This window comes from Equus asinus, chromosome 2 (assembly GCF_041296235.1).
Source record: "Equus asinus isolate D_3611 breed Donkey chromosome 2, EquAss-T2T_v2, whole genome shotgun sequence".
Lineage (NCBI taxonomy): Eukaryota > Metazoa > Chordata > Mammalia > Perissodactyla > Equidae > Equus > Equus asinus.
In genome coordinates, this window is record NC_091791.1 from 105,909,587 (window position 1) to 105,932,446 (window position 22,860).

Genomic DNA, 22,860 nt, shown 5'->3' on the forward strand with positions numbered 1-22,860 from the left:
TTTTGGCCTTTAGATTTAAAAATGAGTACTGTTTTTATAACCAGAAAAAATTATTTTGGAAAAAAGATTGAGGTAGCTCGGAAAAAAAAAACCTCGCGGTCTCTGTTTATTGAGCAAAAAACAAACAGAAATGCAAAAAACCCCTAGGGCCCTGTAGTTCCTAGGACTGTCCCGGTGTGTTTGGGGTGGGGAGCAAGGAGAAGGGTATAAAGGAATAGCAAATGGGGTTTCTACTCTTACAGACACAGCTGCTGGTTTGGAAGAGGACAAAAACCCAAGATTCAAGAAGCAACGAGGCCAGGAGGAAGTGCAGGTGTCAGCAGCCGAAGCGACAGGTATCTAGGGCATTGGAGAGATGGCATGGCTGTTGGTTGAGGGTCTGCACTGGACCCCAACAGATGGCAGTGAACTTGGGCCTCGATCAAACGGATAGGCATTCCATTCCAAACTGGGTAGTGGCACGAACAAGGCCCAGGGGCTGCCGATGGGTAAGGTGGGGTGATAGTGGAGTACGGGGAAGCCAAGTGTCACCTGGAGCCTGGGCATGTGCTGGAAGCCATGGAAATGAGGCCCAGGTGGAGTGTGGGGCCAGAAGTCAGAGGATGCTCCCTGACTTCCGGATGCTCAAAAGCGTCACAAGGAGCCACAAGTTCCTGATGCTCAAAAGAGTCACGAGGAGCCACAAGTTCCTGAACGGGAATTTTAGAGCAATTCATTTGGCATCTTGGTGTGTGTCTGTCAGGGGTGGGCAGGAGGCAGGTCCTAGAGCTGGTCAGCTGCTTGTAGCAAGGTGATAATGGGAAGAGGCAGAAAAGGGTGGAAGAAGGACCCCCCAGGCTCAGGTGACCGGACTGAATGGCGAGGTCCACCTCAACCCCAGGACTTGAGGGTTCCAGGCAGTGTGGTCTCGAACAGACACAGGCCAGGCACTAGTCCAGCGAGCTGGAGGGGAAGAATCTAGGGTGAGCAACTATCCTGATGGGCCCAGGACTGAGAGGGCTTCTCAAGACGTGGGGCTTTCTGTTTCAAAATTAGGAAAGTCCTGGGTGAACTAGGATGAGTCGTCCTAGAAGAAACAGGGCCTTCAATTTTAGGCAGGTTGAATTTAGCCAAGCATGAAAACAGCATGGCGCCTAACCACTTAGCCAAAACATAAAGTTGGGTTCTCTGCCCAGTTCTGTCGAAGGCCTTGCACATTTCACCAGAGAGGACTTTTAGCAGGAACCACATGCCCCCCCAAGATGTAAACTGGTCTCCGTCGCATCCTCTTCCCTCCACAGGGTCCCAGGACCCCCTCTTCCCCATCTCACTGAGTGTCCCTAACTGGGCCCATGGATCACCTCTCCCCAGTTCTCCTTTGTGCTCCGGGTGAATGCTAGCAATTTCTCCAACCCTGCCGAGAGGTTTTCCGTCTTAATCCAGAAGGAACACCAGCGATGCTCTCCTTGCTCCCCAATCCACCCTCGGGGCCTAAGGGGCCAACTGCCCATAGATTATCCATCGGCCCTCCTGGGGAGCCAAGGCTCTGCCCTGCAGACCCCTTGGTGTGTCACACACCGGCCTGCTAGCTGGCTCTGCTGCCATCTGGCTCTTGCAACTTGACATCATTTCATTCTTTCCCTTGGGACACACAGTCCTGCTGGGAGGGCAACAACGTGGTAAGCAGGTTGACTTGCTTGCACGTTTCTGAACAGTAGCTCTGGGAGAAATACTCTCATCTCTACAATGACAGATGCACAGAGGGCCTGGGTCTCCACTAAGGACTCAAAGTAAAAGGAGAGAAACAAGGGAAAAAGAAAGGCTGCAGGGCAATAATTCTTAGAACAGCGCTCCTCACACTAGTGTGTGCATCGGAAGTCCCTGGAAGCTGCGTGCAAGTACAGACTGCAGGGTTCCACCCCAGAGGATCTGCTTCAGTCGGTCTGGGATGGGTCCAGAACTTGTCTTTCTAACAAGTTCCCAGGGGAGGCTGGTGCTGCTGGTCCGGGGACCACACTTTGAGAACCACCGTGTTAGAGTATAGCATCCATATGCAGTTAACGTGAAGCATGCCAACGCGTCTAAAACAGATGCCTCTGATGGAGTTCTCTTAGAAATCTGTCTTATTAAGTCACAACGGTTTCAAAGTTTAAAAAATATCTATTGATTGCGTTTTGAAAAGGCTGCTATTTGTGGAACACTCTTCTAAGAAGCCCTTTTTGGCCTCAACACTCCCCTCTCCTGACCCCCACCAGCAAGACACGGCCACTCTGTCCATCCCCTGTAGGCACAGCATCATCCAAGCAGACACCCTGACGGCCCATGGGACAGTGCAGAGCCCTTGTCCCTTCACGGGGCTGGGGTCTGCCTGAAGGTAGATGTGGCCTTGCTCAGTCAAGGGCCCCAAATGCTGTCAGAGTCAGGAACACAGTAGGTGCACCAGACACATTGAGTGAGTCCGTGTAAACACTCTCAAAAGACACAAGCCCTCTCAGTCTAGAAGAGGTTAAGGCATCTTTCTCCACATAACTATGTCCAATTTAATTTGTCCTCCTATGGGTTTACTCCTGGCAGCCATTCAAGCTGACTAGCACTGAACAAACCTACGCTTTCACGGGGCTGCTCCAGCCAGATTCCACCTGTCTTCAAGGGGCGAGGCTGCTGCCCAGGGGGCCTAAGTGTCTCCTGCCTCAAAATGGCCAGCGTTTCATTTTTCTCTCGATCGCCCACCCTGCCCTCCTGCAGACCTGCAGGTTCTCTGACTTTATCCCAGAGCGGCCTCTCTGGCGACACCTCAAAGATGACAGTCCATCTCTTTGTTGTGGAAATTTCCCATTTCCTCTCTTACTCCTGAAACCATCTTTTGACCCAGGTTTCTTGGGCACACAAGTTCTCAGAGCCGCCGGTGCATTTCGTTTGGGGATACTGGAGGCTCACTTTTCAGTAAGGTGGGCAATTTCACTAAACGCGGCTGTCAAGGCCTCAAATTAGGAGCAACATTAGCCGGTGGGCATGACAGTGCCGCAAGCTATCTGTTTTATCTGCAGCTTTTAGTTACCAGCCTCGAAGCCAAAAAGAAATGGGCTGCTTGGAAACAAAAGTGATGGAATTCAGGCTGTGAATGACATAACCCACCAGCTTCGCTCACACTATAGGGAATACTTTAAGATAAAGTTTTAAGATGGAGAAATGACCTGAAAAGCAACAAAAACACCACCAGCAGCCCTGGCAGCTCCCTCCGACCTCTGAGTCCCTCGCCAGCCCTTCCTTCCTCTCTCTCCAGCCCAAGAAGTTAGCAAGTGCTGCCACTTTAAGAGCGGGAAGGTGTCGTTTTAAGGGCCTCTAAGCCCCCCTTCTCAATTTCAGCTTCGAGCTGAGATCACATCCCCCATGGCAGCCAAGGGACAAAAGCCATTTATCAACCCATCTGATAAAACTTCCAGCGGGCTGGATCTTTATCTAGACCAAACCAAGATGCACACAAATTGCAAACTCCTGTTTCCCCAAAAGGGGGATTTCTTTTTAAAGAAAGGGGTTCACTTTTTATTTGATGTTTTTAGCTCTTGGGAGGGAACCAAATCAGCCTTTCCCCCAGACCCTTCTGTCGTTGGGGAAACTGCCTTCTAAGAGAAGAGGAGGACACCCCGCTGCTTGACCCACTATAGAGATTTTAATAATCCTGGGCGAGGAGGACGGGGACGGAGGGCTCCGTGGGGCACTCACCGCGCCCCCCCATCTTGCCCTTGCCCGGGGCCTCCCCCACGGAATGCAGGGCTGGGAGCAGGTTCCGGATCTCCCGGACGCCCTTGGGGCGCACAGCTGCTGAGTGAGACGGAGCGCGCCAGGGGTCCCAGAGCAGGGGAGGGGCGAGAAGATAAATTGAGGCCTCGCCCCTTACCGCTGCCTGCATACCGCCGGCCGGGAGCCCCAGCTTGCAGCCAGACCGAGGCCAGACTGCCCAGTTCTGCCAGTTCGTAAAACCCAGTTGGCTGAGCAGCAAAACGAAACAACCCAACCTCGGTCTAACTCAAGTCCTTTCCTGCAAAGCTGGGTTGTGCACGGGGGCTACCGGATCTGAGTCCGGCTGCGGAGCGAAACAAGCTCGCATCTTTGCAAAAAGACACCTTGGAAACCCGCAACGCAATGACACCGGCCGGAAGATCTCGCTTTGCGACGGGGACCATTTGGTCTGTGACACTGGGTTTATTTGTATTTTTAGCAAGAGAAAAATGGGCATAATGGGCTTAACTGACGTTTCCAAGGCTGTGAGTAGCATATGGCAAAAATGACATAAAGTTTTATGAAACATTATAAAGAAAACAGACCGGGGATTTAAGTTTCGTGCCTTCCCCCTCCCCCTGAAAGGGGGGAAAAAAAAAAGTAAAGAAACTGGAGCGTTTGGGAAGGAACAAACGCTTCTCTGTGGAGTTGGTCTCCCTTCCCCCAACAAAAACAAGAGGTCCGGGCTCGGAGGAATTTGAAAGCAGCGATCTGCCAAAAACATTGTGAAAAACTATGGGGGATTCATTGGAAACAGATGGGCTTTTTCAGCTTTAATTCTGAAATTCTCTCCCTTTCTGACACAATAAAAACAAACAGGGGGCGACGCGGAATGTTATCAAACAGGAATACGGGCTCGGTGGAGCCGGGTCCGTGGGCATCCTCGCGTGGGAGCGCGCGTGGGGCGGGACGGGTCCCGGAGGAGGGGGCGGGCGGGGACTGGTGTGGGACCTCAGGGGCTCCACCCCCGGGTACCCGGCAGGTTTGCAAACTGGTGGGCGAGAAGCCGGAAAAAGTGCCCCCCGCACCGTGTCCAAGCCTCCCCTTCTCTCCCTCCTCCCCGGCCCCTAAGGGGCGCCTTCCCGGTACCCCCCCTTCGCGGAAGGAGGGAGGCGCCGCCGGCCCCTGTGACCTCCCCGCGCGGCTCCTTTTCCTTGCAGCCCTGGCGGGGGTCCCCCCGGGCATCCATCGCGCCCTCGCCGGGGCGCGCGAGAAACAAAGACCCGTGGATATGGGAGGCGGGGGCCCGAGGGGAGCCGGGAACTTCAGCCCCGACTCGCTCGCACACATGTGGCCCAGTGCTGCGACGAGGCGCGAGGAGCGGGTGCGGCGGCCCGGCCAGCTGTGCCCTGGCCAGGGGCAGTGCCTTACCTGCGGGGAAGCTGCAGAGAAGGAAGGCGAGGGTCGGCCAGAATCCCAGGGCTGAACGTGCTGCCCCTCTCCCCATACCCATCCATCCAGCTCGGCCTGTTACCACTAGCCTCTCCCTGGAAGAAGAGTTTAGAAGAAAAGAAAAGAATAAATCACGCTGCGGAGAAACGGCAGCCTCGCTCCGCCGGCGGGAGCAGCGAGCCGGGAGGCTCGGTCCACCTCGGCCGCGGGCGCCCGGCGCGCCCCCCTCCCCGCGCGCCCCTCCCTCGCCATCCATCACTCCGGCCCCCGCCAATGTCGGCGCGGCCCCGCCGCCCCCGCCGCCGCGCGACCCGCCCCCTCGCGCTCGGGTTTCAGCGCGGCCCGCGGCGGGTGGAGGGACGAGGAGCTGGGCGGGGATCGAGGCGGCCGGGCTGCCGCGCTTTTGCTGCGGGGACATGGGGAACCGGGGGCCGGGGGGCGCGCTCCGGGTCCGCGACCCCCGCGACTGTCGCGCAGAAAAGGCGCAGTCCCCCGGACGGCCTAGCCCTGCAGGGGGCGAGGGCGGCAGCGCGGCCCCGCAATCTTCCCCATAAATATCCAACCCAAGTAGAAACTGCGCTTCGAGACAAACCCCAGGTCCCCTTTCCAACTAGACTGCCGTCCTGAAGCCGCCACCGACACCCCCTGGCTCATTTCTCTCACTCAGATGTGTCCCCAGTGCAGGAGGCTGAAAAATCCGCTTCTGAGTTGGCCGGGCTTGGCCGGGATGACCCGCTGGCTCTCAGCTACTAACGCACCTCGAGGCTCCCGCCCGCCGTCGCCCCGGGGCCACCCACCCTGCCTGGCCTCGGCCGCCTCCAGCATCCCCTCCAAGCACCTCGCCGCTTCCCGAGGACTTGCCCTGGCTGCGCTTCTGAGTTGGGGGCCTTCGAGCCTGACGGAGGTGGCTGGAGGACAGCTGCCACCTCGGGGGAGGTGCGGGTACAGTGGTCCCCGCGGTGCGCAGAGCCCGGCAGCCCCGAGGCCACCAAGGCTGCTTTTGGGAGGACATTAGGTTGGTGACTTCCCTTAAGTTGGTCGCTTATTTTTCCAGGAGAAAAAGGTCTCCTCCCCAAGGTTCCCTGGGCCCCGCAGCTCTTCTGCCGCTGTTGGGGTATTTAAGAGACTGGCAACTTCCCCGGAGAAGCATCTTTTGGATGGAACACAAGTAGGCCAGAGCAAGTGTCTTTAGTCAAATTAATTCCTCCCTGGGCCCCCCTCACCTCACTTCCAAGCCTACTCATCTGGTGCTTTGGAAAAAAATTCTGAGTTTTGATCCAATTGAGATGTTTCTCTTAAGTGCTATCACAGTCCTCACTCGCTGAAGGCCACACAGGCTGCGGGCCGCGTCTGGGTTAAGGCTCTGCGTGCCAGGAGGGGAGTGCAGCTCCAGAGCAGCAGGCTTTGGGCAAGAGGAAGAAAGCTCCCTGTCTGTGAAGACAGCCCAAAGTACTGATGCTTGTGATTCTGACTTCCACAGATCAGTCAAAGGGGGAAAGATGCCCCAGCCAGCTGTGCCCCGGGGCAAAGGGAAGCTGTTGTTTCCTTAGGGCAAAAGGCCACGGTGGCACTGCTCGCCTTCACAGTTGGGGTGCCACCGTATTTTCCTCAAATATTTAGGCCTCAGTCCAGCATGCTCTAATTATCATTCCCCTCAAACGGGAATTTGAAGCCCCGGTTTGCAAAGTGTGACAGATTTGTCCAGTGAAAGCCACCACCTCAACATCCAGGTCTCGAATGCTGTTCTCCTCAAGCTCGGCCCCTCCTTGGGCCAGACCCAACACTTTATTCTACGGAATCACACGACGTTCCTGGCACACTGAGGCAGGCACACAGCCAGAAGGCACAGATGCACCTCTGAGGTCCACCAATGAACACCATGTGCTGGACTCTGCCTTGCACAAGTTAGTCCTAAAGCTTCTGGCTAATGAGAGAGAAGGGGTCCATTAGCATTCCCAACAGCCCCAGCAGTAAATCATCCAACACCATTGCAGCAGCATCTTCAGGTCGGAGAACATGGCCCAGGACCCAGCAGAGGCCGGGCAGGCTTCAGACGGCCCGAGTGCGGGCCCTTCCAGCACTGTCCTTGCCCAAGAGTGGATCGTTGGCAGCAGGACTTTAAGCCTCTATGCCTCAGTTTCTTCATCTCTAAGGGGCAGGCTGATAATATCGTCAGCCCCAGATGGCAAGTGAATACAATTCGGGAGGGGCACCAGGCCATGGGAGCTCCCCAGCCTTCCTGCTATGGGATAGACCGCCATTTTGGAAGGAGATCCAATTCTTATGACATAAGCAAATAATTTGGGAAAGGGATGCAAAGGGCTTTTTCTCTCACAAGGAGGAACATGTGAGGCTGAAGTTGGACATCACAAAAGTGCAGATTTGGCCTTTACACAGTTTGGACTCTCAAGACAAATCCAGTCCCAATACAGCAGTATGGGGTCGTGTTGACCTCGAGGAATCTGTCTATACCGGCCAAAACAACCAGCTTATTGACAACTCCCGAACTCTTTGCCAGAGTAAGAAATTCTTGAAATGTTGGGTTTTGGAACTAGCACTCCACTCGCCATAGAAACTTGCTTAACTCAAAGCGCAGTGGACTTGAGACAGTCGGCTCCCATTGTGGAGTGTGATCCGTCACTTGGTCTCCCCTGGGAGGCAGCCTGGCCTCGGGGTAGAGACCTCTCTTGCCTGGCTCTTGCTCCCTTCTCCCAGCCCTGGCTGTGGAGGCCCCACCGTGGAACCCTCACCCCCACCTCTCCCTCTTCACCTTCAGGGGCTAGGGTTGTGTGGTGGAGGGGTAGGGGGCATCTGAAAGGCCAGCTTCTGCATAATGCATAAGGCTGAAGCCCTCCCGGGGTCAGGAGTGGGTGGGGCCACAGCTTTCCCTGCCACAGGGCATGAACAGGGGTTCCCAAATCCAGGGCCCGAGGCATCAGTCAATAAATCTCTATCGAGGATGCTGCCTGCTAAGCCCTGGGGGATAAAGAAATAAAGAAGACAACCCCTGTCTTTGAACTATTGGGAGAAACAGATATTAGAGGAAGGTGAGGGGTCAAGGAGAGGTGACTCGTGGACGACTAAGTGCCCGGAGAAGGCTGTGTTACCAAAAAGGCGGCCATGTTGCAAGGTGTCTTGAAGGATTCATTTTTAGTGAGAATGATGGTAATAATGGCTAATGTTTCGAGGTGCCCTTACCTTATGCAGGGGCTGGCTAAGTACTGTACATTTCTAGACACTTCAAGCTGAGTGGGTTCTCTTATCATCCCCATTTTGCAGATCAGATAACTGAGGCCGAGTGAGCTTATGTGCTCACCCCATTCCCGGCTAATAAGCTGCAGAGCGGAGCACACCGAACCCCACGCATGACTGACGGAATGTGCCATTCATTCCAATGATTCAAGTCTGCCCTGGGCTTAACATCAAGGCGAGACACATAACTTAACAATCACTCTCAATAAAGCATAACAGACTAACGGGGGAGACACAGAACACAGGCGCCAGGGGCCTCCAGCCCAGCCTGGGGCGCAGGGCAGGAAGTTTTTCCGGTGGGAGAGTGTGCCAGGGGAAGATGGTGGGCGAGGGAGTGGGGAGCAGGGCGAGGAGTCCAGGTAGAAGGAGCACTGAGTATTCCACATACCAAGGTGTGGCTTGCCCGAGGAGCTGGAAAAGCTCAAGGATGGTGAGGCTGCAGGAAGAGAGAGCAGGAGCTTGAGAAAGCCCGTGAAGGGCCAGCACCCGGGAGCCCCACCCAGGGCCTCGAGAAAGGGAGGGATTTATTCTTTCAGGAGACCACCGTGGGGGGGTTAACAGTAACATGGATGCCCAGGCCCCCCTCCGGAGCAGCTGAATCTGAATCCCTGGAGGGAGGGCCTGGGCATCAGCATTTTTAATGAGCTCTCCCAGGTGACTCATGTGTAGGGCCTCGCTAGGTTTGTGAGTTCAATCACCCTCCATCAAGCCTGGGTGCACAGAAGACCCAGGTTGAGTCCACCAGTTTATCCTCCCGGACTTAAAGTCAAGGCAAGACAGAAAACTGAATAATCACTTTCTATAAAGCAGTGAGTGGCACATGAGCAAGCTGACCAGTCAGAGTCTCTCCTGAGACTGTTGCTATGGGGGACGCCCCAGTTCTGGTCTCTGATTCCTACACAGGATGGGTCTGGGGGTAGCAATATGATGATAAGAGGAGTGTTTATGAGTGTTGTGGGTGCAAGGTGTGTTTGCAGAGTTGTTATACTGTTTTTACTAAAGTTGCATTTTATCGGATGAGCTTTCTGGGGACTGATGGAGATTCTCAGGGCTAAATTCCCATGCCCCTCTTCAGCATGAGATTCTCCCCGTAGCTCCTCCTTAGCTCCACTAGGACCTGCTCCAGCCATGAGAGCCAAGAAAGATCCTTATTTTGCTGAAACTGGTTTAATTTGAGATTCTCCCCCTTGTACGCACAGACTCCTGACTAATAAGGAGCCAATACTGGTCCCAAGAAGCATTTTTGCCAACCTCAGAAGTGCAGGGGTATGCTGTCAATGGCTTTTAATCCATCATTCATTTACTAGCGAAATTTCTTGAGCCTGATTCCCTCCTCTCCCCCCCACCTTTGAAAAAACTTTTACCATGTCTTGAGGATCTCAGTTGCTCCAATTTACAACTCAGAGCAGGACCCAATTCTTCTTTTTAATTGATCCCTCCAACTCCTCTTTCAAACTCCTCTTTCAAACTTCAAGGGCTACCTGGGGCTGCTCGTCTCAGATTTGATGAACCAGACCTTGTTCACTCTCTCCATAACCTTCAAGGTTTTATAGACTTTGATCACATCACCTTTCTGGCTTCCTATTTCTACACTAAAGTCTTTAAAGAACAAAGAGGCACAGCTTCTCGGCAAAGCCTTCTGTCTGGGTGATTACTCACCTTTCTATAGTTCTGAGATATTTTTCTGGAGAAGGTCGTAAGACTGCCAGGTTTGGCGATGGCCCAGGGAGAATCCCTTTTTGGCTTGGTTACCATTTCTGAGAGCATTTTCTGAGTACTTGGTCCTGCACCGCCTTTAGGAACAAACATTTTGCAAAGACCCCCAAGATCCCTTTTTGTGGCTATAAACAGACTGCACAGTCCGTTTTCTTGTAATTTGGATTATGTTCTCCTAAACGCATTAACCGAGGCTTGCCCCTGCAAAAGCTTAATATGCACGTTCTTGCGAACTCGTAAGCTCGTCCTGCAGTTACTCACCATTTGTTTGCCATGTCTCTGCAGAGCCTTCATTTCATCCACAGGCCCGGAACCATCTGAGCATCCCTCCTTTGGATGATTGATGGACATTTAAATGAAGTCTAGGAGTACCAGTGATCCTTGGGGATCCCCACTGTTTATAATTCTTCATCCAGAAAAGTACCCGTTTCTCCTATTTTTTGTTTCCTGTCTCTAAAGACAATTCCGATCCGTGGGAATCCCCCCCACCCTCTCGCTCTGGAGCAACTTGCTACTGTAAATGACCCTTGGGTGCAGCTTCGTCAGAAAGAATTCCGAGAGTCTAAACATAATCCATCCCTCGGTTTCTCCCTCGTCTCCAGGCCTGTTTCTAGCTCCTCGAATAAGGCTAACAGATCGGTCTGGCTTCACGTTCTCTTTTCAGAAAGTGTGCTGCCCTCTTTGTCCAGTTACTTGGGACTTTAATAGGTGCTTGGTGATGTTACTTTTTAGTATACATTCCACCAAAGTGGCTATTCAAAGTGACCTTTCCTGGATAGGTGGGCTCCCTCTATGGGCAGGGGACCCAGCGTGCACGCCCTTGGGTGCAGGCCCGGTGTGGAAGGACAGTCGCACATTCTGGCCACCAGGATATCACTGCCATCTTTAATTACCACTGCTCCCTTCCCTCCGGATGGTCCGGGATGGAGCGCCACAGAATTTCCTTGACCTGTTTCCATGACAATTTAGGAGGCGGCCTCTCTTCTTCCAAACCATTTGTGAGTCTCACTGTCCTGACTCTGGCGTTCAGACCCTTCCCTGCTGATTTCAGAAAGTCTTACAGGGTGCCCCTCCTATGTCCTGTCTCGTTTTCTTAGCTTTTGTCGGAGGCTTCCTTTCTGTCTGTGTGTGCACTATTTCATTTGCTTATATTCTCCCTCCCTCGCCATGAGAGACGCTTATGTTCAGTAATTAAAACATACAGATTTTATTCCAATATTGTAATGGTGTTTTGAAACACGCTTTTCTTGACATTCCAATAGCTCTCTTTAGAAACGGAAGAAGCAGCTTACTCTCTCTTTGAATTCTTTTATATGGATTTAAAACACAGTAGCAGATTTTATTTGCTCTTGGACGTGTCTTTAGATGTGTGTGATCAGATTAATGACATTTTTTCCCCACATAAGGCAGATTCTTTTTATTGACCGTTTTTCTGTTTTACTCATTCAACAAGTAATCGGCTCTGAGCAGGGGTCTGGGATTCTCAGAAGAGCATCAGACAGTCCAGGGCCCCTCCAGGCAGCCCAGGGGGCATTGAGATGCGGAGACAAATCATTTCAGCAGCATGCGCTGACTACTTGGAGAGGGGTGTTTATGTGATGTGTCGGGAGCCCCACATTTATGCCCCATCAGCATTACTGCAAATCCACTCGGGACTTTACAAAGTTGGTGAGTCTTTAGGAGCTGGGGGTCAATGATGCTAACTTCTTTCCCAAAAAGGACCACTGACTGCAAAGCATGATGTCACTAGTACCAGATTTGGTGATATCTACATTAACATCAGCCTTACACTGTCTAGAACACCCTCCATTAAAATTTCACCTCTTGGACAATTCACATCAGACTGCCCCATGGCTTAGCATTCATGCTCATAAGTCCACTTTCAGGAACAGAGTCTGGGAACATTCAGGGCGTGGCGGACCACCTCAGCATGTGACAACTGTACGGAGTGCCCCCTCCCCCAAGAAGCACACCCCTGCTGGTAGGCACGGACACATCCATTGTTCTGGAAAGATAGAAAAGAGATCTTTTTAAAAAAGAAAGTGCTGGAAGAATAAATTTTCTGGGCTTTCTGTTTCCTTCAACCTAGCATCACATTCATTTTAAAGAAGTGAAACAGTAATATATGCACACGTTAAAAAAAATCAATTTCCTGTTAAACGAAATTAGGTCACTCTCTCTGGAGGCAATAACTCAACAGCTTCATGTGCATCTTTCTAGATATTTCCATGTGCATACAAGCACATATAAAATCAATCAATCTAGCTATCATTTTACCAAAAACTATTAGCAACTTCCCAACTGCCCCCTCCCCAGTGGGTATTTCCTATTTTATTTTCTCTCTCAGTTAAATAGTCCTATGAACCCCTCCATCACGGCAGGAGTTAAGCAGTCAGAGAAGAACTGAGTGCACAGGGGATTTACAGATGTATGCACAGGTAGACTTACATATAAAATAGCCCATGTGAGGGACGCCACGTGCCTCTACACAGCTACATCCTCTTCTCTTCCTGGACTCTGAGCTCTGTTTCAAGATGCTTATTCTGTCCCTTCTCATTTGGAAGTCAGACAACTCACATTTACCCCCACTTACACTGCAGAAGATAAGTAACCTGCCTGAGGTCACCCAGCTGGCTTGGTGGCAGAGTGGGGTTTGGGCAAGTCTGGGTGACTCCTGGCTGTCACGCCACCTCTGTGGAGCTCACCAGCACGTTCCCAGGCACGGAGATGTCTGGTCTCCCTCTGCCTCTGGGAACCCTACTCTATGTTACGTGCTCATCCTCTTGCCTGGAATAGAAGCAATGATCCCTCTGTGTTCCCCCAGCCTCAGCCCAGGCTTCGGAGCCCTCTGATGACCCGCTAATTTCTGGGTTCACATTTTCATGGTATTTGGAAGCCCCTCCTTCTGTCTTTTCTCATCTCTCCTTTTTTTAAATTTTTTTAGGAAGATTAGCCCTGAATTAACATCTGCTGCCAATCCTCCTCTTTTTTGCTGAGGAAGACTGGCCCTGAGCTAACATCCATGCCCATCTTCCTCTACTTTATATGTGGGACGCCTACCACAGCATGGCTTCCCAAGCGATGCCATGTCTGCACCCGGGATCCGAACTGACAAACCCTGGGCTGCCGAAGCGGAACGTGCAAACTTAACCGCTGCGCCACAGAGCCAGCCCCTCTCACCTCTCCTTCTTGACCTCTAAGTTTCTCAGAAAGCTCTTGGAGCAGCCACATTTTTTCTTTTGATACTTCTCCAACTTCTCCCTACTTGAGAAACAAACTAGTGTACAACTGGAGTTTCAGATATGAAAGCCTCCCTCACTCTCCTCTTGAGCCTCTGGTCTGCGACTCTGGAGCACACCTACTATGTGGTCTACAGCTTGCAAATTCCTCTGCCTCCAAAGCCCAGAATGAAAGTGATAGCATCTTTGAATTGCTTAATCGACAGTGTTGAGACTGAGATTTTCTAGACCTTGCAGTAGATACGGGGAAAGAGAGAGACCTGGGATTTGCGGTGGCTCTACCCCAGCTAGGTGGCCCCTGCACATCCTGTCCTATCCATGGACCCTCACCTTTGCAACCTGCAGAATCATGGCCTGGCTTCCCCAGAGAAGTCACCCAGCTCCATAGTCTGGTGTCTCTATGGATCCAGTGAACTGATGTTGGCTCTGTAATTAACTGGCCTTGCCGACACTTGAGTCCAAGGAGCCATGCTGGGGCCTCATCTGTAACATTTCTGGGTTCCCCAAGCAAAAATGTTGCCGAGCGAGTGGGAGATGTTATTTGATGAGTGACATTTTTATATTTTAGTGTCAGCGTGAAATTCTTCAGCAATAATCCTCAGCAATAGTACTGTGTACCTGAAACCACACCTTAAAAACATTTAGTAACCTCTTGTTTTAAAGCAACTTTCGGATACTCATACCGAGATGCACCAGGTTCCGGTAATGGAGAACAGACCACCCAGCGTTTACCTCTCCCCATTCCAGTAAGTTCTTGGGAGAAGAACCAGCTTGGAACCATTTATCCACCAAATGGCAACTGTTTGAACTGACAGTGAGTCTGTGTCTCTCTCTCGACCAGCAGAAGGCTGGAATACTTGGATTAATGAACAATTTGGTGCCAAGCGCAAATACCATAGACATTTAGCAATAGGAACAGATAACCAAGTTATTCATCAAGTTCAAAATTGTTTAGAATGGCTAATGCAAAGCTGAAATAAAGAAGATCCCTAGTTGACGGGAGGTGGGGAAGAGAGCCAATCCAGAGAGAAGAACAAATGCATCGCTTTGTGTGACATTCTCTCTACCACCATGGTTTTCCTTTTAAAATTTACTGGAGGCTCAGGGAATTTCTTCACTTTAACATTAGAGAGGCAATACAGCACACTGGCTAAGAACAAGCAGCCTGAACCCAGACTCTTAGACCTCACTTATCCCATCTGTACAATGGGGATATACTTTAGCTCCCTCAGAGTCATTGTGAGGATTAAATGAGTGAACACAGTAACAGACCACTCAGAACAGATGCTTGGCATGAGTAAGTGTTGATACGTACTTGCCAATATTAGTTTTATAGCATGGATAAAACCATTGTTTGGATTATAACAGAATGTCTACTATGTGCCTGATTCTGCTGGAGCCTTTCTATGTATGGGAACCGAGGGGAAATGTGCAGAATTCTCCAAGGACTCTGGGATAACCTTGACTTCTGGGGGGGTTCTAAGCGCATTATCAGCCATGCTCAAGTTCTTTTGAGCAACCACCATAAGACAGAGCCTCCCGCATAACTGGAAAGTCATCTCAACTACGTGATGGCTACAGCTGTCTCCATTTCGTAAGTGAGGTGGCTGAGACTCTGGGAGATGAAGCGACTTGTCCAAGGTCACCAAGAATACAAATAGCAGGGAGCAGCTCAAACTCAGGCCTTGTGATGCCAAGTTCAGTGTTCTTCCCACCAATTACAGCTGCTTCTTATATTCACCTGGGGTTTACTATTTTCTGTTAGTCAAATAATATGCTCCGTATGTATAATGACGGGTCATGCCTTAGAAGTAGGCATATGTTCAGACACACAGTTTTCCAGAAACATATAAAAATGTGTTAAGAAAAGAAAAATTTCCCTGAACGATCTTCTCCACCCCACTAAAATCTTACAAAGTCAAAATAGTTATATAGAATTCTTTTTCTTTCTTTTGGATGCTAAACGGTATTTTTTAGGTCAAGTTTTCATAGTGTACTTACCCAGACTTAATAGCCTCTGAATGACAGTTAACTATTACACAACAAGAAGATGTTAAGGTAAACCTACCTATATTATCATTTACTGTAGTCCCTTCAGACCACAAGCTGTTCAGGTCATGTCTCAAATTCAAAGCCAGATGGACTTCGGCCCCTAGATATTGCTCATTGAACCAGAGAGGGAGGGCTTGGGCGCCATCTTGGCTTGCTTTGCCTTGCCCTCACTGACTCTTGGCCCAGGCTCAGGGTGGGCAATATGTTCCCTACCAGGCCCGAAGTCCACAGACTCTGCCCATAGCATCCATTTACTCATGAAGAAAGCAGACAGCTTGGAGTGTAAGGCTCTTTCTTCTCAAAATGCTCTCGGCAGAGAAAAATAAAAGCAATGGAAAACGCTCCCAGCACGAAGAGGGTGGCATCTGGTTTTTCCTTACCATGTGACCTTGAGACACCCAAAGACACAAAATCAAGCGTGCTTCTGGACAGTAAGGGAAGCATTTTAAATTCAGTATTCTGAAATCTGAGTACCAAACTACTTTAGCTGCACTGACTGATGTAAAACAACATAAATTAAACTCCCATGAATCTCCTGTTCTGGGGCAAATGACCTGCCAAACTTAGCAGTGAGGGGTTATTAGCAAGTCTGGACCCACGAGGGGGTGCTATTAGGAGTCTCCTAATGTCTCAGGGGAGCTTGGCCTCTAAGCTCTGTGTTTCTTTTTGCTTTGCCTCTCTTGGATAAATGGAAGCCCATCTGAGAAAATGCAATTGCATTAAAAAATCTACTTCTTATTTATACTTTACCTCTTTCCATAAAGGATATTAAATTAAATGTAAATGAGAGTATATTATCTGCCAAAACTTCCAAACAAACATTAATTCTCATTCTTTTCAAGGCATCAATTGTTTTGAAGAAATTCTGTCCTTTTTAGTATTCTGTGAATGAAATCTGCATTTCTGTGTGTTCTTCTGTTATGAATCTGTCAAATTAACACTTGTTAAGTGAAGCATAGGGCTCCAGATGGTGAGCCATGGTTCAACAACAGACCACAGGAGAAACTGAAATAGAGAAGTTTATTATTCACAGGTCCTGGAGGAAGTATCCAGCATGCCTTGAGGGGCCTCCTGGGGAGGTCAGAGGGCAGAGACAAGAGAGAGAACCAGGACCTGGGGCACATGCATTTTATTAGGATTCAGGGGTAGAGTGCTTTGGGGTTCCCAATCTAAGGCTGGACTGGCCACTTTAAACCAAAGAGGGGGATTTTGGTGAGCCCCACAGGGATCTTGGGCAGGTCCCGAGAGGCAGGGGACACTGCTGATCACAAAGGCTGTTGGGGGTTCATACTAGCAACTTACATTTGCTTGTGATTCTGCAGGCTGTTATCCAGGGCATGCGCTTGCACAAGGGGCTAGGGTCCGCTGAAGGCCCCTGAGGTCTGCTTGGCCAAACAAAAGGATGCAGAGACAGGCATACCATGGAGAAGCTTAGCTAAACTCTCACAGCCCAGTGGACATGTTCTTGTAAGAGCAGTCTATTCTTCAGGACGCCAGTGCCAGGAGCTGAAAATGCACTCTGGCAGCAAATTGCTAAGACAGCGAGATGGCCCCGCCTTTGCCCACCTGAGGTTTTCTGAGCAAGGCCTCTTTGCAAGCCTTCATTTGAACAGGTGAAAGGGCATCCTTGCAAGGGGTAACCAGCAAGGTCTTCTAGTCTCATTAGACTTTGATAGAGAGGATAAAACTTTGTGAAAGTGCCTTGAACAACTAAATATCATGGTTTTTAATAGATAATCTGGAGGGAAGAGACATGGCATGGTACAGATCAACTGGGAAATGTACAAAAGACGAACAGGAGAGTGAATTCCAAAGTAGAGTGTCTGCACTGTGCTGACAATGCTAATACCACAACAGAAGTTTCGGAGGTCATCAGGGGTGAATCTCTGCGTGTTTGTCTGTTTCTCCCTAATCTTGCTTAAAGAGGTCAAGGAGAAAATTCCTCAAAACTCCTAAGGAGGAGGAAAAAAAGTTTGCATCCACATTCAAGAAGAAAAGTGTGCTAAGAGTAAAGTAACAGTACTGACACTATTACTGAGGATTTACACAGAAAACCTCTGTTCACAAGGGCAGGAGGAAAGTATTATCAGGGAAGAGGACAAATTGTTGCTCTCAGCCAGGGGCAAAGATGTTGAGATCTGGGAGTCCCGGAAGATGAAACAATGAGACATAAGGAGAAGCTAGGATGGTAAGTCCTAAACAATGCCCTAGTGAGAAAGAAATCAACAAGGTTTAGGGCATTTTTACTAGAATCTACAGGCAGCGGCCTTGTTTTACCAGATAGATGACAGAATCTTTTGTTTTCAAGTTTTTGCCAGATTTTCAGGCTCTGGCCAACCCAGTATCTTGATTCCTGAAAGCTCTCCATCTCTCAGTGTTGCTTTAAACAAACAATTGAAAAAACGAGAAGTAAACTCAACCAGCAACTTTGTAATTACTCTCCCTATAAAGTTTTTGCTACACGTTAATTCTTTACTCTAGCAACATATATAATAGATACAATAGATATAATAATTTTATAAGTTGAGTAGGTACATAGTGCATTTTTATACTTGTCGAGTAGCAGTGCTTTTCACTTTTTAAAGGGGGCTATAAAAGATGTTTGCATTTGTTTTTCCAATTTCTGCCCAAATTTCCAAATTTCTTTTTCCTCTTGTCCTTAGAATTGTAAAGTTTCACATCTCAGTAGGCATTCTCGCCTCCTGACCCCTAGGCTCTAATATGATACAGCACGTTCTACTCTTAGGTCAGACCTGGCTAAGAAACTGGGCATCTTTTTAAAAGATGTTCATTTATCACCAAGGAAACTGACTTCTGCCTGACTCTGTACGTGCAATTGGCTGAGGCACTTCTTAATTTTTTCCACTGCGCTGTTCATTGCATAGCTCTGTCGTTAAGGAAAGGGAGGGTGAAATTGAGCTGTTGTTCAGTCAAAATAAGAAAAAGAGGAGCCTGTCGTTTGAAGAGGGCTGTATACCAGACACCTGGGAAAGTCTGAAGCCTCTCTTCTTCAGGTTAAATTTATGCTGAGTTAAGTTTGTTGAATGAATAAACAATGAATGCTGTTTGAAAAGCAAAGCCATTCTCAGAACTAAAGCGCCACAGGAACGCTGCAGACACTTAAAAGTTACTTAAATTTACCTTTGGGATATTATAAGTCAAGTTCTAGAACAATGATCTGTAAGGAGTAGTGTCTTTGCATTTCACAGAACAGATTCCAATGAGTCTGTCACTGGTTTCCAACAGTTTCTGTTTATGCTCCGTTTCACGTGGGTATATCCCGTCTCTTTCCCTGGATGGCAGACCTCGAGAGACTGGTGATCATACATGCTAAAGCATGACGAGATTTTGGGACCATACTTGGTAAAAGGAAGTCCTTGAGTTTAATTCATTTGGTAGCAAGGTTGTAGGGAAAAAAGCACCTTAAACCCACAGAACCCTGGCTATGCCCCTTCACTTCTCTGGGCATCAGTTTCTTCTGAGAAAGGGAAATGAAAACACCTGTTCCTGCCTGCTTCCAGGAGCCAGCGAACATCACTGTGAGAGGGGCTTGGAAAACTGCCTGTCCCAATGTTAGGGATGCTCAGTACCTATTCATTTTATTTTGCATCTCCTCATCTAAGAATTCTTCTATTTGGCCCCACACGAGGCAGCTGGAGAGCCGAGTCAAGGGGCATGTTAAATAGGAGCTTCTCATGCCTCCTTTCTGTATTATTATACACACTGGGGAGATGCAAGTCATGCCTTGGAAAGGCTCGTAAGGAGAGAAAGCAGATAGAGGCTTCTTAGCAAAAGTCAGAGAAGCTCTCCTTGAATAAGATGCCAGGTTACTGCCAGATCTTTTTTGCCACAAATCTGATTATTAAATAAACACCTGCAAACGAAGAGTGACTTTGAGACAGCACAGGGGTGGGGAGATAGGCCACCCACCATTCCACATGCCTGTTTGGAGTATAAGCACCTGTCTGTCACCTGGGACGGACATGATGGGAGCAAGCCTATTGAAACAAGGAGGCTGGGACCTCCCTCACCACCACCACAGCTCAGAGGGTCTCAAGGGGCAAGAGTCTGCACCACAAGCAGAACACCACGCTGCTCTACAAGGAACCCACGTACCCTTCAGATGAGGGAGAACCCAGCTCATTGCTAATATCATCTGGCCTGGAAGGTGGCAGCAAAAACCAGCCACAGAGAATGTGGAGCCCGCCTGGATGTGTGGGTGCCCCACCCAGAGCCTTTGTCCGTCTGTATACCATCCAGCAAAGTCAGCCCCAGTTGTTAACTGGAGATCACGACCCTTATAAAGGGGGCTGGCTTGTCACCTGCTGTGGTAGTGGAACAGCAGGAAACCTCTTCTTTGTATGTGCAAAACTGCTATTTTTGGTACACTACACCGTTCCTGTACAGAGTGGCACAGACCCTTTCCCAATTCTCCTTCAGCTGCCCTTCAGAGCACAGCCAACCTCTTTTCTGAGGGTCGCGCGGCTCAAGATTTGCCTGCAAAGTCACTTGTCTGGGCTGCACGGGAGACGAGCAATGTCTGTGAGTACGTTTTTCAGATTTCTGCGATAGACGCCTGAGGAAGGGGCATCCTCTTACCAGCAGGTGACATTATATGTTATGTTTTTGCTGGAGGATCCTAAAGCCTGGTGGAGATGCTGGCAGATCTCCTTGAGGTGAGAGCCGGCCACTCAGTACGACCTGCAATTCTGTCCCTTGAGTTCGGCATGCTGAGCTCGGGTCGTGGGGCGCCCCCGATCCACTCCCGGGGACTGTAGATTCACCGAGAGCTACTCTTCCCAAGGACGCCAGGGCTAGTTCCCTCCTCACCACCTCGCGAGGGAGTCTCCTACTTTGAGAACACCCAACTTCGCTGCCTAAAGGGAACACGCAGCTCGCCATTTCCGCTAGATGGCGCGGTTTCCCCTAATCCGCCCGCAAGACTCCCGATTTATAAAATAAATACAGTCCAACGCCTTCTGAAACCACAGCATAGCATAGCAGCTCGCAGGCTCCCATTAAAATCGCAACTTGGGGGAACTGACTTTACCTCCGGGCAAACCAGTGTAATTACTTACATTAACAGGATGCAACCAAGAACCGCATCCTTGCGTGCCCCGCATCGGCCCTCCTCCTAAATACACCTGTCCCCTTGCCCCAGCTTGTTCCCTGGGATGAGCCACGGCGCGAGCGGGGTGCGGACTCGTCCACTCAGGAACACCGAGGCTCTCGGGAGTCCTATCCCTTAGCACTCATCCCAAGCCCCGCACCTTCCCGCGCAGTGGCGCTCCCAGGCGAAGGACTGCCCCGACCCGAGCCCAGACGGAGCGCAGCGCCGACGCCCCCCCGGGCAGGCCTAGGCAGCCAGGCGCGGAGCAGGAGGAGGCGTCCCGGGCGAGTCGGGCCAATGGGGGTTCATGGCAGAACAGCCCGGTGGCCGGCTCCGTCCCAGACTGTCCCAGGCTCCAGGGGCCGGGCAGCGCGGCCGCCCCAGGAGGAGGTGGCCTCGCCGGAAGAAGGGAGCTCCCAGCCCGCACACAGTGGAAGAGCCGTTCGCTGGATCTGCCCAACCACGCGCGCTGCCGGCTGCCGGGGGAGAGCATTTGAGGAAAAAAGAGCAAATACCAAACCACAAAAACTTTACTGCTGCCAAGAGCGAAAGCCATCGAGGCGCAGCAAAGCTCCAAATCTGCGCAAGACGGGAGCAGGATGAGACGCGGCGCTGGGGAGCACCAAAGCAGGGCCGGGGCCCCGGCAAGTGTCGGCGGCGCTTGGGGATGTCAGAGCTGGGTCCGCCCCGCGCCCGGCCCGCGCTTACCTTGGCGGCTGCATGAGCCCCTGCGGCCCGCGGAGGGTGGCGCTGGCGGAGCTGCGGGCGAAGAGGGGGTGCCGGGGCGCCTCCGGTCGGCCCCGGGGTGAGGAGGGAGGGGCTCAACTAGTGCGCGTCCCCGCCGCCCCGGCCGGCTCAGCAGCGGCCCGGGGCACGCCGCCTGCTCCCGGGCTGCATGCCTGCGAGCGCCTGGAGGAGCCGGCCCGGGAGCGAACGGCTGGTGCCTCTCCACCCAGCGGCTCGGGCGGCGCAGCCCGCGCTCGGGAGACAACTGCAGAGTCGGGCGGCTCGGGCCACCCCTCCCTCGCCCGGCCCCCGCCCGCCACCGCCGAGCGCGGCGTCTCGAGGTTCCTTTGAGCGCCGAGGGGAGGGGGCGGGCCGAGCGCCCGGGGCGCGGGCGGGGGGCGAGCGCGGGCGGGGCTGGCGGGAGGGGGCGGGGGAGACGGTGGGGGTGCGGGCTCGGCTGGCCCCGCCCCGCCGCGACCGCACCCTCCCGCATCAGCACCAGTTTGGGGGCTGGGGAGCGCGCACGCTGGCAAGTCAAGACTTCCCCAAACGCGCGGGTTACACGGGCGCGGGCGGCAAGTGCGGCGACCCTCGAGGCGCCTACAACTTTCCTAATCTCTGCCTGAGATGCCGGAGATAGTCCACGACGGTCAAGGGGGAGATACCCTGAGGTTCCTGGAATGGACGTTCACATCCAGGAGAAACGCCGCTGCTTTCTGCGGAGAGGCACCTTTGTTCTATTGACGTGTTATTTTTGTTTAAGAATCTTCTTTTTAAAAAGTCATCCATATGTGTTCAGTCTGTAATACACCAATACGGTCTTGCGTACGATTTTACGCAACTCAGGCATCTCTAGAGTGAAAAGGAGACGGTACCACGTCCCCTCCCCGTTGCAGCCGCTCCCCGGGGGTAACCTCGAGTCTGCTGCGCTGCTTTCCAGCCCCTGCTCTGCGCTCTTAGGTGCACAAGGGCGGACTGCAAGTGGATTCTCACGGGCTTTTCAAAAGAATGTTTCACCATGCAGCGCATGTACACACTGGCGAGAACACGGCCGCTCCGGCAGCGGTAGATCCCCCGAGGCTCCCGGAGTCCAGGGAAAGACTCTTACAGGGAACAGCAGAGAGCCACCCAATCGCCGTGTGCAAATCTGAAACCCCCGCTGGGGGCTGAAGTCAGCCTAAGCACACAGCTCACGCCCACATTAGCATTGCACGGTTAGAGAGACTGACCGGTGCGTTTTAGACAGGGTGACGACCTTCCTGTTCTTACGGAAAACAAACTGTCTTGCATTTTGATATGATGAGAACTCTACGGATTTGCGAAATGAAAAGGTAGCATCCACATTAAAACACGATCGTTATTTATGTTTGTGGTCTTGAGGGATGTGGTTTTAACTCAATATTCGGCATTTTCTTGGCCAAGTGTATTGAGAGAATCTATAGCTGGGATATAAATAAAATCCATGTGAGTGAGCGGGAAGGGTGTGGGTATGGAGATGCTGGTTTCTATATTAGCTCTGACCTTGGGCAAGACGTTTAGCTCTGCTGGGCCTCAGTTTCCCCATCTATAAATAGAGGAGTTATACTAGATGGTGTGTGTATGTGTGTGTGTGTG

General features: G+C 51.2%; 1 protein-coding gene across 2 annotated transcripts in view; it reads right to left on the reverse strand.

Annotated features, from left to right (window-relative positions):
* Positions 1-22,500, reverse strand: part of RGMA (repulsive guidance molecule BMP co-receptor a) — a 43,775-nt gene extending 21,275 nt beyond the window's left edge. Inside the window, exons 1-2 of one of the 2 annotated variants that reach the window (XM_014842511.3) lie at positions 21,229-21,564; positions 5,131-5,246 (exon numbers count right to left, since the gene is read on the reverse strand). In XM_014842511.3, coding sequence (XP_014697997.1) covers positions 5,131-5,246; positions 21,229-21,242 — 130 coding nt within the window. In that variant the 5' untranslated portion in view covers positions 21,243-21,564. Of the gene's footprint in view, positions 1-5,130; positions 5,247-21,228 lie in introns of both variants that reach the window. The other variant, XM_070495974.1, reaches the window with a different exon arrangement.
* Between the last annotated feature and the right edge of the window lie 360 nt (positions 22,501-22,860).